At 53.8% G+C, this 16,479-nt stretch overlaps 3 protein-coding genes and 1 non-coding gene across 5 annotated transcripts; 1 reads left to right on the top strand and 3 right to left on the bottom strand.

Annotated features, from left to right (window-relative positions):
• Positions 1 to 107: 107 nt before the first annotated feature.
• Positions 108 to 4,512, bottom strand: Fibp (FGF1 intracellular binding protein). 2 transcript variants are annotated; one of them, XM_047517533.1, is made up of 10 exons: positions 4,336 to 4,511; positions 3,936 to 4,134; positions 3,607 to 3,733; positions 2,476 to 2,576; positions 1,806 to 1,939; positions 1,360 to 1,468; positions 1,219 to 1,282; positions 858 to 944; positions 670 to 767; positions 108 to 228 (listed from the first exon to the last, which is right to left on the bottom strand). In XM_047517533.1, exons 1-10 carry the CDS (start codon positions 4,418 to 4,420, stop codon positions 159 to 161), a joined length of 1,074 nt encoding a protein of 357 aa, XP_047373489.1. In that variant the 5' UTR covers positions 4,421 to 4,511; the 3' UTR covers positions 108 to 158. The 2 variants fall into 2 exon arrangements, 1 of the variants encoding a protein (XP_047373489.1); XR_007103954.1 differs by lacking the exon at positions 108 to 228 and having other exon boundaries at positions 858 to 1,003; positions 4,336 to 4,512.
• An 851-nt stretch (positions 4,513 to 5,363) lies between these two features.
• Positions 5,364 to 5,440, bottom strand: Trnaa-ugc (transfer RNA alanine (anticodon UGC)). Its single transcript has one exon. It is a non-coding gene; the product is annotated as a tRNA-Ala (tRNA).
• A 1,024-nt stretch (positions 5,441 to 6,464) lies between these two features.
• Positions 6,465 to 14,860, bottom strand: Fosl1 (FOS like 1, AP-1 transcription factor subunit). Its single transcript, XM_047519476.1, has 4 exons — positions 14,493 to 14,860; positions 12,305 to 12,502; positions 10,017 to 10,124; positions 6,465 to 9,639 (listed from the first exon to the last, which is right to left on the bottom strand). The coding sequence occupies exons 1-4, from the start codon at positions 14,592 to 14,594 to the stop codon at positions 9,220 to 9,222; spliced, it is 828 nt and encodes a 275-aa protein (XP_047375432.1). The 5' UTR covers positions 14,595 to 14,860; the 3' UTR covers positions 6,465 to 9,219.
• Positions 6,951 to 7,955, top strand: Ccdc85b (coiled-coil domain containing 85B). The gene has a single exon (XM_047519478.1). The coding sequence runs from the start codon at positions 7,123 to 7,125 to the stop codon at positions 7,729 to 7,731; it is 609 nt and encodes a 202-aa protein (XP_047375434.1). The 5' UTR covers positions 6,951 to 7,122; the 3' UTR covers positions 7,732 to 7,955.
• Positions 14,861 to 16,479: the final 1,619 nt, after the last annotated feature.

Below are 16,479 nucleotides of genomic sequence, written 5' to 3'. Positions count from 1 at the left end.
CTGGCATACACCAGATCCTCACACGTGAGCACCATGACACGCAGGTACACACAGGTACACACTGCACATGTCCCCCCAGGCTCCTCTCCCTAGAGCAAAGATCAGTCTCCAAACTCATGGCAACTTTATTGTCAGTGTGCACAGGGTGAAGAGGAGCCTCAGTCATGATAGAGGCGCAGGAGGCAGCCACGGAGGGTGCCCATGTAGCGGTCCCAGAGGGTCGGGTGCCTGTAACAAAAGCAGCAACAAGTCCTCATACCTTTTTTATTTTTTTGGCAGGGGGTGTTGGGGATTGCTTAGGGCTTTTCTATTATTATATCCCTGGCCCCTTTTTAAATTTATTGAGACAGGGTCTTGCTGAGTTGCCCAGGTTGGCCTTGAACTTGTGATCCTTCTGCCTTAGCCTCTCAGGTAGTTGGGATTACAGGTATGTGCCACCAAACCCAACAAGTCCTTATAAATTCTTGTGATATTTCTAATGATTATCCCCAGTTTATATGTGAGGAAACTGAGGCATGGAGTGGTTAGACAACTTGCTCAAGGTCACACAGATTCTAAGAGGAAACCCCAGGGCAGCATGATAGGGAACTGTGAGTTGGCAGGAGGGTGAACCCTAGCAGGTGACCAGCTAGATAGCTAGATCAAGGCCAAGGTCTGGAGGTCTCTCACCGGAAGCCATCCAGGGAGTGAACAGATGCTGAATACTGATTCAGGAAGAGCCGCACATCATTTAGTGGCCAGTGGTCAGAGCGGCAAGGTTCCACAAACTGTGGGTCCAAGAGAACATTTAGTACAGCCAGTACCACCCAGGGCCAGGGCAGGCCAGGGATCCCAGAATGGCAGAAAGGACAGCTCACCTTCTCGACGAGGTCCACAAACAGGTCTCTGACATCCTTATTGTGAGTCAACTTGGCAGCCACATTCACCAGCCCCCGAGACAGGTTCTGTGGGGCAGGGACCCTGGGAGTTCTGCTTTCTGCCCAGAGGGAGCTGAGCACAGAGGCTACGGGGTAGACGGGAGAGGCCCCTCCCAAAATCTATCCACCTCCCTCAATCAACCAGTTCCCCTCAGTTTGTGAGCTTGTCCCCCCTCAGGGGCAGGCAGAGGGAGCAGCAGTGCCACCTGCCAGTTAGCCTCAGGCAGGAGCTGAGTTGCCAGGAGGGGTAGAGCACCAGAGGCTGAAGATGCCAGGGGAGAGGCTGGAAAGGGTCACAGACCTTGAAGTTGGCTTCCATCTCAGAAAAGACGCTGAGCTTTCCCCGGAGGGCGGTGCATACCAGGCTACAGGGAGAAAGGGTCATGCCTAGAGCCACCACAGCCCCCACTTCAGGCCCTGCCCCATGGACTCCCAAGGTCACCTCTTGTGCAAGTCCAGAAGGTCCTTATCAGCCACTAGCACCTTGAGTTCCTTCAAGTCCTGGAGAAACTCCTTATCTAAGTCCACATCCATGTCGTCCACCTGGGAGTCTGTGTGAGGCCCATAAAGGGAGTTGGAGTGGGTAATAAACCCATCCCATAAGATCCTGAGCATTCCTCGCCTACCACCTCATTGCACCCCATGGAACAGAAGAGAAAATGAGGTCTCCGAGGTGGAGTGACAGGCCTCAGGTTGTAGAAGCAGTGGGCTCTTGCTCTGCAGACAAGGTTTGTGTGGGGAAAGCAGACTATGAGCAGAGGTGGCCTGGGTGGGGGCCTGAAGATGAAAGGATGCTGGAAACTGGGGGCCTGCAGGAGGAACTGCAGGTGGGAACAGGCCCTGAGAGGGCTGAGATCAGTCAGGCACCCGGGTCAGTGGGGGCCTCACCAATTGCTCCAAGGGTCCAGTTCTGGATCATGAGCTCAGCACAGAAAGCAAAATCACCAAAGCTCAGATACTGTAGCTTTTTCTTCCCTGTCTCAAAGCGGTTGTTGGCAAAGAAGACGATGGCTGCATAGTCCCTGCAGGGAGGAGAAGGCAGGTCCTCTCAGTGCTTGCAATTCCTTTTCATAGAGCCTATAACAGTGTCCTGAGCATGAAGCTTACTAGATAAATGTTTATTGTTGAATAAACACATTCCTTCTTAGCAACTAGCTCCCACCTGTAACCTCAGCTGGGCATTCAAACTCTGCCTCTTTCTGTCCTAACTCACTGTGTGAAATGTCTCAAGTCACTTCTCTGTGGGCCTCTTCATCTGTGCACAGAGAAGCTTTCAGCCCAGGTTTACTAAGGGATATTGAGGAAGACCACAAGGGCAGCAGCTGCCATTACTGAGCACTTCCTAAGAGCCTTAATGTGCCACCTCACATCAGCCCAGATGCAAAATGGCACAACTGGGATTTGAATCCAGGTCAGTCTGATCCAAAGTACAGACCAGAAGTGGGATAGCCATCCCCCCAGTAAAGCTAGGAGGTGAAAGAAGTTGAGAGGAACAAAGTGGGTCAGCCTCAGGGCCCAGAGAAAGTGTGTGTAGGAGGGCAGATGGCCAGCCCCTCACCTGGCCAACCGGTCGGAGAGGAGGAAGTGTTGCTGGATGTTATCCACCAGGGAGCCCCGCATTTCCTCCACCACTTTGAAAACTCGCTTGAAGTTGTCAAACTATAGGGCATTTAGGGAGGAGGGAGATTGGTTAGAATGTGCTCACCCAATGAACAGCTTCATGAACATTCCTCCCTCTCCTATACACCTATCCAGTTGGCAGATGTTGATTTAGCACTTGCCAGTTCTTTAACAAACTACTAGTTATTAGTACCTATTATCAATTCAACAAATGTTTGTCAGCTTCTGTCATCTTGCCTTGGATAATTAATATTTACTCACTTTTTTTTTCTCTTTGGTGGTGCTGGGGATGGAATCAGGACCTTGTGCATGCGAGCCCAGTGCTCTACCACTGAGCTGCACCCCAGCCCTTACTCACTCCTATCTCTAAATGTAACCCCATTTTAGTATCACCATGTTCTCTCAAGTCTTCAGGAGATTAAACAGGAACAGACTTTCCTGACTAAGTCCTAGGAATTCAAAATGTATAAATGCTAAGCCATACTTCAGGAGCTCAGGGGAGGCATAGAAGAAAGGCATCAAAGGCTCTAAAGAGTCACTTCTCCCTGACACTGCCACAAAGTCTTGTGGGCAAGACTTGAATTTCAGAGGGACAGATAAGGTCAAGAACAGTACCTTCCAGGCAAAAGCAACATGAACATAAGACATACTGGGAATGGAGAGATGAAAGCCCAGAGGTCTGCAGGGAGCAGGAGAGGCTGAAGATTAAAGGCCAGGAGTGTAGCTTCTACCCAGGAGGCAACAGAAGCCAATGAAAATTTATGAGGAGGGGAGGAACCAAGGTCAGATTTGCTCCTGCTCCTTCTTGGGGCGCCCAGGGGCCCAGGCGTCACCATGACCAGCAAACTGGACATCTTCGGGGAACACGACCCTTATCCACAAGGAGTTGTATCACCTATGAAAGGTGACCCTGGCCATAAAAGAGGGGATGGCTTAGAAAGAACAAAAAGTGGGGGAGAAGAGATTAGGAATGAAGCTGCTGCCACAATCAGAGGCTGGAGTTGGGGCAGTAGCTAAACGGATGGAATAAAGGGGTGGACTGAAAATGGACTGTGGGTGCAGTGCCCACCTGTCTCCGACAGCTCTTGAGGGTGATGCCTGTTTTGGTGCTGATGTCATCCAGGTCTTTCTTGGTGCCTTTGGACAGCTTCTTGCCCAGGACCTCCCGAACAAAGGCCTCATCAAAGGCATAGTATCTTGTGGAGGCAAGAAGACACTACTGACTCTTCATAAAGGAGGGAAAAGGGGGACCCAGCAGGGCTGACCCTGGGGCTGACCTCTTCTTTCAACTTTCTTAGTTCCTAGGTAAGTCCCGTCCCTCCCGGACCTCGGTTTCAGCCTGCAAAATGGTTATATAGTCAGACTGGTTGGCTTCCCCACTATCCACCAGGTGAGCACCTCTCAATGAGCAACGCCTGCCGGGAGGGCGGAATCTGGAAGATGAGTTGGTGCAGTAGCTTGGGCGGTGCGTGCAGCAGGCGCTCAAGCATGTGGAAGGTGCGGTAGTGGTCCATAGTGTCGCTCTGCAGCACCGCCGCGGTGGCCCCCGTCTGCTCCAAGATTCCCGAACGCACTCTCAGAGCCACAGCGTCGCTCACTAGGAAATGGGTGCTGTCATCAAGACTCAGCCCCCTGACCCCTGAGTCCCTTCAGGGATGCCAGCCCCAACCCTTCGACACGCCTCTTTCCAAGCCGGCTGCTCACTTCCCTAAAGGATGCCCAAGCCCTGGCCCCGCCCCCTCTTTCATTCAAAACAACTGCTTAGCCCCACCGGCTCCCCAGAAGGACCCCCACAGACCTGAATAACCATCCAACCAGAGGCGGTACACGTCCTCGTCGATAAGGGTCGTGTTCCCCACAAAGATGTCCAGTTCGCTGGTCATGGCGACGCCCGGGCCCGGGGCGCCCCGAGCAGGAGCAGGGTCTGCCCGGGCCCGGCGCGCGGCTGCCGGGCCACTTCCGGGAGCGCCGGGATTACGCTCCGAGCACCCGGAGCCAGTGAAGGACCACTTCCGGAACAGAGGCGGTGGGGGCGGGGACAGTGGGGAAGAAGCGGAAGCTCGTCCGTGGAGTAGCCGCTCCTTGTACCGAGCGGCGTTCATCCCAGATCTCCCACTCTTCCTGCTCTGCCGGTCCAGACTGTTTCAGAAGGGCATCCTAAGTGCCTCCCGCTAGTCTCTCCTGCCCCACAGATTCTCCCCTCACTTCCTCCCACTTTCTCTGCCTCCTTAGGGGCCTCTCAACTTTGACCTGCTTGCTAAACTTAAGAGGTTTCCCAGGGCTCTATCCGAAGTCTCTTCTCTGTAAAATGGGTGTGGCGTCCTACTTCCAAGGGCTCTTGCTGGGGGTCCCTCTGTCCATCCTGCAAATGAGCACCTCCTGGGCACAGGGCACCTACTCCCACCATGGTTTTAACCACAATCCTTACACGAACTAATGACCTCTTACTGGACTCTTCCTGGAACCGGCATCCACAGGGTTGCCTATCTGTTGAATCTCTCCGTGCTGTCTTACCAATAAACCCCTCAAAAGCTCAACACATTCTAGACAGACATTTTGCTCTCCCCAGATCTCTTTCCTGCTTCCCTCAGTGCCAGCCCCAATATCCACCCAGTTCTCACGCTAGGAACCTGGGCTTTCTCCCAGATTCCTTTCTCCTCGCATTTGCCTCCTGAGTATCTTTAGTATCTGTTTCGTCCTCTTCAACTCCATTGACACAGCCCAGCCCGGTCTGCCTAGTTCTCCTTGCTCATTGACACAGTGTTACTAATCTCCCTGCAGGTCCATCCCACACAGAGTCGCTGAACGATCTTTATTTTTATTTTTTGGCTGTGCTGGGGATCGAACCCAGGGCCTCATGCTTGCAAGGCAAGCACTCTACCGACTGAGCTATCTCCCCAGCCCTGAACAATCTTTTTAAAGTGCGTATTTTAAAATTTACTCTCCTGTTTTAAATCCTTGCTGGCCTTTGGAAACTCTCCATTCTACTATTGAAATCTCTTAAGAATCTTAGCTGAGTGTGGTAGTGAATGCCTGTAATCCCAGGGATTCAGGATGAGGCAGGAAAATTGCAAATTGGAGGTCAGCCTGGGAAATTTTAGAGACGTTGTCTCAAAATCAAAAAAATAATAATAAAATTAAAAGAGGTTGGGGGATGTATTTCAGAGGTAAAACACCCCTGGATTCAATCCCCAGTATTGGAAAAAGAAGGGAGGGAGGGAGGGAGGAAGGAAGGAAAGGAAGGAAGGAAGGAAGGAAGGAAGGAAGGAAGGAAGGAAGGAAGGAAGGAAAAAAAAATCTGGCTTCCACCTACTCTTGAATCCTGTTTTACCACTCTTTACACACATCTGTCTTTCAAAAAACATACAGCTACTCTCATTGTTCCCAAAGCAGCTAGGCTGTTTTTAGCATCAGTGTCTTTCACCACGCTATTTTCTCTTCCTCACATAGTTCTCTCTCTACTTAGCAAAGTCCTGTTCCATCTTTCAGGGTCAAATTGCATATCATCTCTTCGGAGAACTCTTTTGGGAATCCTCTAGACTGTACTCGGACACTCCTTTTTCTTTTTCGTAATGGGGATTTAACCCAGGGGAGCTTAATCACTTAATCACATCCCAGCACTTTTTATATTATTTTGAGACAGGGTCTTGCTAAATTTCTTAAGGCCTCAGCAAAGTTGCTGAGGCTGGCTTTGAATTCACAATCCTTCTGTCTCAGCCTCCCGAGCCCCTGGGATTACAGGCATGCGCCACCATGCCCAGTCTTTCTTCTTTTTTGGCCCTGGGAATGAACACAGGACCTTGGGCATGCTAGGTAAGCGCTCTACCACTGAGCTACACTCCCAGCCCTCCTTCAACATCTTGCTTGTTGTTAAGAACAGCCTGTTTCCTCCACCAGATTGTGGACTCTGAGTTCGAGGTCAGGATCTTGGTCACGTTTATTTACGCGTGGGCTTTACACACAATAAAGGTTTATTGAATAAACGAATCCCTTGGATGGCCAATTCCCTGGGAGGAATGGTAGACTGATAATGAAGCCAGGACATTTGAACTCAGGATCCGGAGGAGCTGGGAGTGATGCTTATAGTGAGCCAAGACTAGAATTCCATAGAACGTAGGAGAGACTGGAAAACTCTCTCTCAGGTTTCCGTCGCGGGTTGGGCAGGAGTCAGGAGCGGTCGCCCGAACCTTGGTTCTCAGATGAAGCTGAGAGGCTTAGGGTCCGGCTTGAGGAAATCTGGAACTTGGAAACACCGAGCCGCTCCAAATTGAGTTAAGACTGGCGCCAGGGTCGTGATCCCTCCGGTCGGAGTGGGCGGGGAAGAGGCGCTCGGCGCCCAGGCCCCGCCCGTTTCCGGGGAGGCTTCCCGGATTGGTTGTCCTTTGGTACCGTCACGCGGCCCCGCCCCGACGCGCGCCCCGCCGCGTGCCCACCCCCGGGTGGCTGCTGCAGCCTACGCTACCTCTACCACTGCCGGCCGCCCGCGGAGCCCGAGCCCCAGCCTGAGGCAGAGCGGCGCCAGTCCCAACGTCGGGCTCCTGGGCCGCGGCGGCGGGCGGGCGATGCTCCAGCGTCCTGACCAGCCATGGAGGCCGAAGCAGGCGGCCTGGAGGAGCTGACGGACGAGGAGATGGCGGCACTGGGCAAGGAGGAGCTGGTGCGGCGACTGCGGCGAGAGGAGGCGGCGCGCCTGGCGGCACTGGTGCAGCGCGGTCGCCTCATGCAGGAGGTGAATCGGCAGCTGCAGGGTCACCTGGGCGAGATTCGCGAGCTCAAGCAGCTCAACCGGCGCCTGCAGGCCGAGAACCGGGAGCTGCGCGATCTCTGCTGCTTCCTGGACTCGGAGCGCCAGCGCGGGCGCCGCGCCGCACGCCAGTGGCAGCTCTTCGGGACCCAAGCATCCCGGGCGGTACGGGAGGACCTGGGCGGCTGTTGGCAGAAGCTAGCCGAGCTGGAAAGCCGACAGGAGGAGCTGCTGCGGGAGAACCTGGCGCTTAAGGAGCTCTGCCTGGCGCTGGGCGAGGAGTGGGGCCCCCGCGGCGGCCCGGGCGGCGCGGGGGGCTCAGGCGCCGGGCCGACACCAGAGCTAGCCCTGCCCCCTTGCGGGCCCCGCGACCTGGGCGACGGGAGTTCCAGCACTGGCAGCGTGGGCAGTCCGGATCAGTTGCCACTGGCCTGCTCCCCCGATGACTGAGGGCGCTGTTTCTACGCCGACGCCCGCCGGGATTGCCCCCTGAGCGCCAGGACTGCTGTGGATCTCCGGACCTCGACGTCGCTTCGGCAGCGTACCAGGGGCCGCTGGCATGGACTAAGAATCCCTGGCATTGAGGAAGGCCCCTCGCTCTCGCTGGCGGGGCTGCAGGGGGACTGGCTGGAGCGGAGGGACTTGCTGGGGGTTGGGTGGGAACTAATAAACTCGGACGGAAGCGGAGCCTGAAGCCTGGACAGCGTCTGACTGGGACTCGCCGGGGTTGGGGTGAGGGAGGGAACGCTAAGACGGGGTCTCATTCCTACCGGAGGGACCGCTTCAGAACTTCCCCCATTACTGGGGATCGACTGGGGTGGGATGCAGAAAGGTCGTAAGGTACTGTCTCCCCCCGTTGAGTGCCCGGACAGGCCTTAATCAGACCGCTGAAGTGGCTCCAGCTCCCTTCCCGGCTCCTTCCTGTCCAAGACAATGGGGCAGGAAGCAGGTGTTCGGGACCTCAAATCCACTGTCCACCTCCTCGGAGAGTGGAAGGGGGCATAATAGCGCCCCCTGTGGCACACGCAGGAGCACTGTGGGCCTCCGGGGGAGAACTGATCATCTTCGCTTTCACCCCACATCATTCTCACCTCTTGGTCCCAGAGATGAGGCAGAGCATAAGTAGCTCCCTACATATGCATTGTATTTGTCAGACAATTGAGGGTCAAGAGTATCAAAGAATATGACCAAAGTCACTGCGGTGAGTCATGAGCTGAGACCAGAACCTATAACTCATATGAGTCCAAATTGTCTCTTTAAAAGCGTCTGGATCCAACCAGACACCCAAACCAAAGCTTCGGGCCTTTTATTCCATCTTGGCAGGTTTGTATAAAAATACTCTCTTTAGGAAAATAAATAGCTGCCCTCTCTGGGAGGCTTGGATTCCCTGGAGCTAAGGGCTTCTCAGAGCTGGGGCTGCAATTCAGTTCATCACAGAAGCCTCTGACATCTCCTGAGCTGTGCCATTCAGGAGGGGCTGGCAGAGTGCTCTGGTCCAATCACCTGGAACTGCTGGCAGTGGGACTGGGTGAATTAGTGTTCTAGGCTGGTAAAACAGCATCTTCTGTCAGGGTACGGTTGAATGGATCACAGGGTAATGCAGTATAGAAGGAGAGGCCTGGAAGGGGTTAGGGCTCCAAAGAACCTTTAGAGTTCTACAAAGTCTATGAGCTACCAGAATTTCTCTGTCATAAATGGGAAATATTTTGTCTCTAATTTAGTGCAATTTGTGATGGAGAGGCCAGCTCTAGAGAAACAGTGGGCAGCTTTGGTGGCTCCAAGCTGGCTCTACTGCAAAGCAAAATATGCTCAGTCTTATCTGGGTGGAGAAGAACCTGCTGGTATTGGGCATGGGATATGGTCCAGGCCAGCTGGACTGATGGGGAAACAAGGAGATGTTGACCAGGATAGCACCTACAGGGGGTGGCACTGGGTGCTTCACAAAGCGAGGAGAGTTGGGGAGCCCAGGGGGTCAGAAGATGGGTCCCCACTGCTACTGCTACTCTTTCGATGAGCCGAAGCACAGGGCTCAGGGGTGCTGGGATAGGTGAAGACCAGACTGGGGGTAAAAGGGGTCAGAGAGGGTGTAGTCATGAGTGTGGGGGTGTGCAAGGCCTCAGGTTCAAGCACAGGCCCTGGGGAAAGGGAGATGCAAGGTACAGGGCGGCAGGGGACTGGTGAGCCGCTGGTGCCCCCTGTACTGCTGGTACCGCCTGTATCCCTCTCCTTGTCTCCCTCTGGGATTTTGCAGATGGGACGGTGGGCTTCCAGCACCAGCTCCAGACGCTCCTTCTGCTTCTGTAGCTCTTCAATCTCTCGCTGCAGCCCGGATTTCTCATCCTCCAGTTTGTCAGTCTCCTACAAAGGGTCAGGAGAAGAGTGGGAAGATAAGGACTGAGGACCCCAAGGCCTCCCGATGGGAGAGAGTGGGAGTTTGGAAGTTCCCTGTAAATCTGGACTGCAACTCCCATAAGCCCCTGGGAGAAAACGGGTATGGGCAAGGCTCCCATCAGGCCCAGGGCTTTGGAAATTGTCAGCTGGCTTCAGATGGGCTCTGCTGAGAGGCGCGCTGCGAAGAATTTTTAATCACCTTTTCCTTGTCCTTTTCGCAGGACAAGGAGCTAGGATGGGGCATAGAGGCTAATGTACTGGGTCCCGCGGAATCCTGGGACCAGGGTCCCTTTGCGGCTGGATGGGCTGGGGCCTGGGCGCCCCCCGCACGGGCCAGTGCTCACCGCCTGCAGGAAGTCGGTCAGTTCCTTCCTGCGATTCCTGCACTTGGCTGCGGCCAGCTTGTTCCGCTCGCGCCTCACTCGTCGGCGCTCCTCCTCCTCGGGGCTGATCTGAAGGGAGGGGATGGGGGCAACCGTGAGACTACCCGCACCACCAGAATTCGCCCTCCGCGGAGGGCAGGGTAGTGAGGGGGAACAACCCTCAAGCTGTGATTTAGGGACCACCACACTAGGCCTGGTTCTCCACACTCAGGCGCAGGTCCTCACCCCTAGCCTTAGTGCCCATTTCTCTCCCGAAATGCCCTCCCCTAACACAAAACTTAACCCTCCCTCCTCATCTCCCAGGACTGAACTAAGATGCCCTCGCCTCCAGGAAGTCCAGCCAGAAGTGACCTTTTCCCTTCTGAGTCCCTGGGTCAGGATTATCCTGTTCCCAGGACCCTTGTCCTTTTGGATCTGTGGAAGAACATCTCTTCCTGCAGGAACTGTGGAGCTAGGGGGCTCATGAGTGCTGCTGAAGGCTCTTTATTGAAGCCTTTCATGTACCATCTAAGCACTTTATATAGATTTGCAGGCTTTGCTTATTTGTTTTCCTTGGGAGCTAGGGACTGAACCCAGGGCCTGGTGCATGCTAGGCAAGTGCTGTACCACTGAGCTACATTCCCCAGCATGCACATGTATGTATATATGTAGATATGTATGCATTTTATACTAGGGATTGAACCCAGGGGACTGTCTTTTTGTTTGTTTGTTTGGTTCTTTTTTTTGGTATAGGGACTGAACCCAAGAGCACTTAACCACTAGGCCACATCCCCAGCCCTTTTTTGTATTTTTTTTAGAGACAGGGTCTTGTTGAATTGCTCAGGGTCTCTCTAATTTGCTGAGGCTGGCTTTGCCATTCTCCTGCCCCAGTCTCCCAAGCCACTGGGATTACAGGTTTGCACCACCAGGCCTGGGCCCCCAGGGGTGCTTTTTACCACTGAATTACATTCCCAGCCCTTTTTATTTTTTATTTTGAGACAGGGTCTTACTAAATTGTCCACACTGGCCTTGAACTTGGGACCCTCGTGTCTCAGCCTCCCTAGTTGCTGGGATTACAAGTGGGGGCCACTATGCCCAGTCCCTACATATATTCTTAACAAATTCGCCCTGTAAGAAACTGAAGCCCAGAGAGGATGAATAATGTATTTATGTTCTGGAGCAGGAATTATTATCTATTCCCTCACTGTTCACAAGGAGTAAGAAGCCAACTGGTGGAGGCCTCCTCCCTGAGGAAGCCCCCACTCACAGCTCACAGCCCCAACCCAGTAGTACCCAGGATCAAAGGGTCACACTCAGGATAGGGATGAAAGAAGGAAGCACAGGAGGGGTTACCCTTGCCTTTCTCTGTGGCTCATACTCCAGTTCCCTTCCCCATTTGGTCACAAAGATTTGGTCACACACACCCATGGCCAATCGCTTCTCTCCCAGGGTTCCACCCACCCTCCCAACCTCTACCCAGTCTTCAGAGGAAACCTTAAAATGTGGAAACCTCACCTCACTATTATCTCATATACCTCCGAAGAAAAAAGTATTTGTGCCTTTGAAGACCCTCTATGTCTCATTCATTTATTCAGGGGAAGTCAGAACTCTTAGTTCCCTCTGCCTTGAGCCTTCTGTTAGCTCCCAGTGAGGCAGTGTGGGTCAGTGGCCCGGATCTGACTTTGAAGTTGTGTAGACCTGGGGCTGAAGCCAGTTCTGTTTCATTACTTACTACTTGTATGATCTTGGGCAAGTGATTACCTCTCTGTGCCTTCATTTCCTTGCCTGGAAGATTATAAAAACCCAAGTATATCCCCGAGAGTGTTTTTGTGAGTGTTAAATGAGATAGGAAAACTTGAGACCCAGAAAATAGTAAACCTTCTTGTTCCCATTTTCACCCAACTATATAGATTGTGTAAGCCCACCCCATCGTGTCTGTCAGCAGTGGAGACCCTCCAGGCTTTCCACATGCAAGCCTTATACTCTTTCCCCTCCGTTTTTGCTCCTGCATCCCTTCTGCCTATGCAAATTCTACCCTCTTTTCAGGCTAACATGCTGCCCTCCCTGGAGAGGGACCCCTGATCCAGAAGTGATCTCTTTGGTCTCTGGACCTCCTCCTGGACTCCTATCATCTCTGTCTTGGGCAATAGTCACCAGTGACCCTACCTTCCCTCTTCTAAGCCTGTGTTCTTCTTTCCTGCAAGAGCTTGTCCCTTGCACCCTAGCACTCCTGTAGGCAATCAGACCAGCACAACACCTCCGCTCCTCACCTGTTCACAGGGCCTTCGACGCACCCCTGCAGGTGGCCCAAGGGTCCGGATGACTCCTGGTCGGGGCTGTGGGGGGCTGTATTGAGGGTAGGTCAGAGGTCTGGGGTAGCTGCTGGGTCCTAAGAAATGTGGCTGTACCATCCACTGCAATTCCTGGCTGCCACTCACAGTGTTGATGCTTGGCACAAGGTGGAACTTCTGAGGGATTAGAAATGGAGGGTCAGGGATGAGGTCTATGTGAATTGAGGGGCTTCCGGGGACAGAGTCCACACTGCTGTCCACTGTCAATGCATGTTATCGGTTCTGGGAGACCAGAAAGTGCACAGTTCGGCAATCAGAGAAACTGATGGTAGCAAATCCTGTTCACTAGCTGTGTGTCGCTGGGCAGTCACACAGTCTCTCCAGGCCTTTGTTTCTCCATCAGAGCTAATTAGCAAGCGTGAACTGCCCAGCACTGTTCTAGTGACTCATAGAATTGGCAAAATTGTGTCTTCATTTTCAGACAGGAGAACAGTTGTCCACAAACACATAGCCACTAAGTAGGAAATGGAATTTCAGCCCAAGTGGCTGGGCTCTTACCTACTTCTGCACCCACTTGCACAAAGAGGAGAATTACAGCTCCTATCCCCCAGTGTGGCTGTGAGAATCAGGTGAGAGAATGTGTGTCACAGAGTCTAGTAGGTGGCAGATGGCAGATGCCCAACACTGAGGGGCTGTGATGGGCAACAGCCACTGTCCTGGATTCATCTGGTCCCAATTCTGAGCTCAGACATTTACTGACTGATTCTGGGCAACTTATTTGACTTCGATATGTCTCAGTTTCCTCATTTTAAATATTATCATAGGTAAAGATTAGAGCATTTTATTGATGCTAAGCAGCAGAGCTTTAATAGTTCTGAAATCGCTAATTGGCAGTTTAAAAATGCAGTGGCACAAAATAATGATTTTTTTTAAACTATGGGGTTTTAGAGTCCATGAAATATGGTAAATGCGGTGGAGCGCACCACCACAGGAGGCGCCCATATTAGCATCCCAGCTGTTGCCTGTGACCATGCCCGTTCAACCAGAAATCTGAGGAATGGGTTGGGATGGGGATTCAATGACCTGTGAAGAAAAGTGGGTTCCAGCCCGGAGGCTGGGCCCTGGGTGTGGGTGCACAGTTGTCCAGGAAGCGCCCCCACAAGCCCAGGCAAGTCTGGACCACGGTGGCCTTAACTCAGACGTGCAGACCCAGGAGTCCAGTGACCCTAGTTCCGGGCTCAAGGCACCGCCAGCGGCATCTCCTACTCCCGAGGTGTCCTGGCCCGGGCCGCTCGAGGCCAGGAAGGGAGGGGCGCCCCGGGGTGACTCAGCCGCCGTGACTCGGCTGCCGTGAGTCGGCGGAACGAACTCTGCTCTTCCCTCCCCTTGGCGACACGTGCTCATAGCCCCTCGACAGGAAATGGGCACCTGCAGCCTCCCGGGTCTCCCCAGCGGGCAGTGGGCGCCGTCGGTGCCGAGAGTTAGGGGACGCAGGAGTTGCCAGCTGCATGTCCCCACTCAAGTCCCAGCACCTTGCACTATTTGCCTGGTCGGGCATAGAGGTGGAGAGTCCCTCTCCCGGAACCCATTCTGTTCCACTGCCTGGCCCACAGGGTCCACTACGCAGAGAAAGGGATAGTGATTTGGCAACGCGGTAGAGGACGAACAAATAGACACACTGAGGGTCACAGGCAGTCAAGGATTCCCACTCTGTCCAGGCTGATTTCTCATGAATCCCGTCTGCCTCTTGTGACGGGGCATTTCCCCACAGCCCAGCCCCGGGATCCCAGGAATTCAGCCCGAGATGGAGAGCTCGGCTGATCCTGTGGAAGGCAGGCTGAGGCAGGTGGGACAAAAACAAAAAATCAGCAGTGAAAAATAGGAAAGAAAGAGGGTAACGGAGACGGAGGGACAGAGAGCGACGGCTAGGGAGAAGGGGCGGGCGAACCAAGGGGCGTTCGCAGATCGCCTTTCGGCACGCAGCGCGCGTTGCCCTGGGCAGTGGGGTAAATTGACCCCTGCAAGGCAGACAGTGGGCAGGATCCTCGGTCCTGATCCCCAGGCCCGGTCCCTCCTCCTGATCCCGGCCTGAGCCCGGTGTGCACCGGAACAGATCCGGCGCCCCAGGCGCTGTCTGCCCCGGACCGCAGGTTCAAGCGCGTCTCACCTGCTGGGCTGCCGCCTGCGCCGCGGCGGGGGGCTGCGCGGGGCCGCCGTACGCGCTGCCGGCCCCGGAGCTCGGTCCCGGTTCCCCGAAGTCTCGGTACATGCCCTGGGCTGGCTGCTCTGTGGGGTCCGCGTCGGCGGCAGGGGTTCTGACTCACTCGCGCCTCGCAGAGTCTTTTCTTTTTATGAATGAAAAGTTCTCGGGCGGAACCACTTCGACCGCGGGGGGTGGGGGCGTTTCGAGGCGGCGCAGGTCACCTCCTGGCCCCACCTCTCCAGACGCGCCGCCTTTTGCCGGTCGGCGCCGAACTTTTCCACCCCTCCTACAGTCAACAGCCTACTTTTCTTGGGAAAAGGGGCTGCTTTGGCGTCCCCCAGCCACCGCGGCGGGCCCGCCCCCTCTGACGTAGCTGCCCATACATGGTGCAATTTCCTCGCCGCACCCAGGTGGAGCCGAGGATTCCCCCGCGGATTTACGCACCTGCCCGGAGCCGCGCGCCCCGCCCCGCCCAGCCCAGAGTGCCGACCCAGAGCCAGCTGCTGGCTCCGCGCCTGCGCCCCCAGCCCTCTCCCAGCCTGGCCTGACCTCGCTTTCTGCTTTCATATAATGGGACGGCGAAGGTGAAAGCTGTCTGGAAATTGAAGAGAATAACTAATGTGATGGATGATTGATGAATGATGATGATGATTTTCTGGGTGTTTACTTCTATGCCAGGAACCATTCCTACCGCCCCCCAAGGCTTCACTTGGGGCCCCTCCACTGACGTTGTTTTAAGGCTCCAGTTATTGTAAAAAGTGAATAAATGTCAAACCAAGGTTACAAAAATGGTGATTTGCAATAATCAAGGTGATGCTCTGATCTGCTCACAAATACAACGCGGTACAATTGTATTACTCAAGATCATTTCAGGAGCAAGCACCGGTTTTTAATTCAGCTCTCTTACAGGCAGTAGGGACCTGCAGTAGGACTCAGGAGTCCTGAGGTCTGCTAAACGCCAACTTCTTGACTCCCATTGCTGTTCTGGGACTGTGTGTCACCAGGCTTGGAGCATATCAAAGGTCTGCTAAATGTGAGGCCCTGGCCAAATATGCTGGGGAGGTAGGTACCATCACCCTCCCTATTTTACAGATGGGAAAACTGAGACTGAAAGTTGTTCACTAAGTGAGGTACACAAGTCAGGACTGTGGGACTTCCACGTTTAGGAACAGCCTAGTTTTCAAAGTCCTCATGGCTTCATGGACAGCTTTCCACATGCGTAGAATGTCAGTGCTGGAAGGACCAACCCAAACTCCTTCTTTGTTTCCTCCCATTTTATAGATAAAGAAACCAAGACCCAGAAAGAGTAAGGAGCTTCCCTGGTCACAAAATACAGAAAGAGAGTTGGACTTTCCTACTTTCCACTAATACTTCTGCTGATCAGCTCCAGTCTTGCCTGGGGCCAGCAGGAACAGGGTAGTGGTGGTCCCGGGGTGCCTTTCTGGGGAACACAGGCCAGGGATCTGTAGGTGCTCTCAGGACATAAAGCCAGAAAGCCAGCTTGGCCCTGAGGTGCTAGTCTCAGAGCTACCATTTTCTGTCTGTGTGACCCCAGGCAGGTTACCTTCCCTGAGCCCCAGTCCCATCTGGGCCTCTGTGTTGACCTCATAGGGCTGCTGTAGGATCAAATGAGATCACAAATGTGAAAGTGCTTTGTAAGGTGTAAAGTGCTGTGAACTCAGAAGGTACTTACCAGCTTAGTGCCCCTCCCTTGCCCTGGTTCTATTCAATACTTGCCTTCCTCTAAAAAGAAAAGAAACCACAGCAGTTTACCAGAATGAGAAATATAGGGTGTGTGTATGAGAGACAGACAGACAGACAGACACATAGACAGACAGACAGAGATAATGTTCCTGAGACAGTGGCACCCATGGAAAGAACATGCATGCTTAAGTAAGACAACTCTGGAACTCTGGGTTCTGGGTTTAAAATCTTGGTAGGCTGCCTGCCA

This window comes from Sciurus carolinensis, chromosome 11 (genome assembly GCF_902686445.1).
Source record: "Sciurus carolinensis chromosome 11, mSciCar1.2, whole genome shotgun sequence".
Classification (NCBI taxonomy): domain Eukaryota; kingdom Metazoa; phylum Chordata; class Mammalia; order Rodentia; family Sciuridae; genus Sciurus; species Sciurus carolinensis.
The sequence above is the reverse complement of the archived record's forward strand: the minus strand, read 5'-3'. Positions and strand labels throughout refer to the sequence as shown.

Bases quoted from the DNA above. Each gene is read 5' to 3' on its own strand.
- Fosl1 (XM_047519476.1), bottom strand. From the start codon at position 14,594: ATGTACCGAGACTTCGGGGAACCGGGACCGAGCTCCGGGGCCGGCAGC. The intron at 12,503-14,492 runs GTGAGACGCGCT...CTAATCCCTCAG, and splicing joins CGCAGGCGGCAGCCCAGCAG to AAGTTCCACCTTGTGCCAAG. The intron at 10,125-12,304 runs GTGAGGAGCGGA...CCCTCCCTTCAG, and splicing joins GTCGAAGGCCCTGTGAACAG to ATCAGCCCCGAGGAGGAGGA.
- Ccdc85b (XM_047519478.1), top strand. From the start codon at position 7,123: ATGGAGGCCGAAGCAGGCGGCCTGGAGGAGCTGACGGACGAGGAGATG.
- Fibp (XM_047517533.1), bottom strand. From the start codon at position 4,420: ATGACCAGCGAACTGGACATCTTTGTGGGGAACACGACCCTTATCGAC. The intron at 1,283-1,359 runs GTGACCTTGGGA...TTCTCCCTGTAG, and splicing joins CTTCTGGACTTGCACAAGAG to CCTGGTATGCACCGCCCTCC. The intron at 768-857 runs GTGAGCTGTCCT...TTGGACCCACAG, and splicing joins TTGTGGACCTCGTCGAGAAG to TTTGTGGAACCTTGCCGCTC.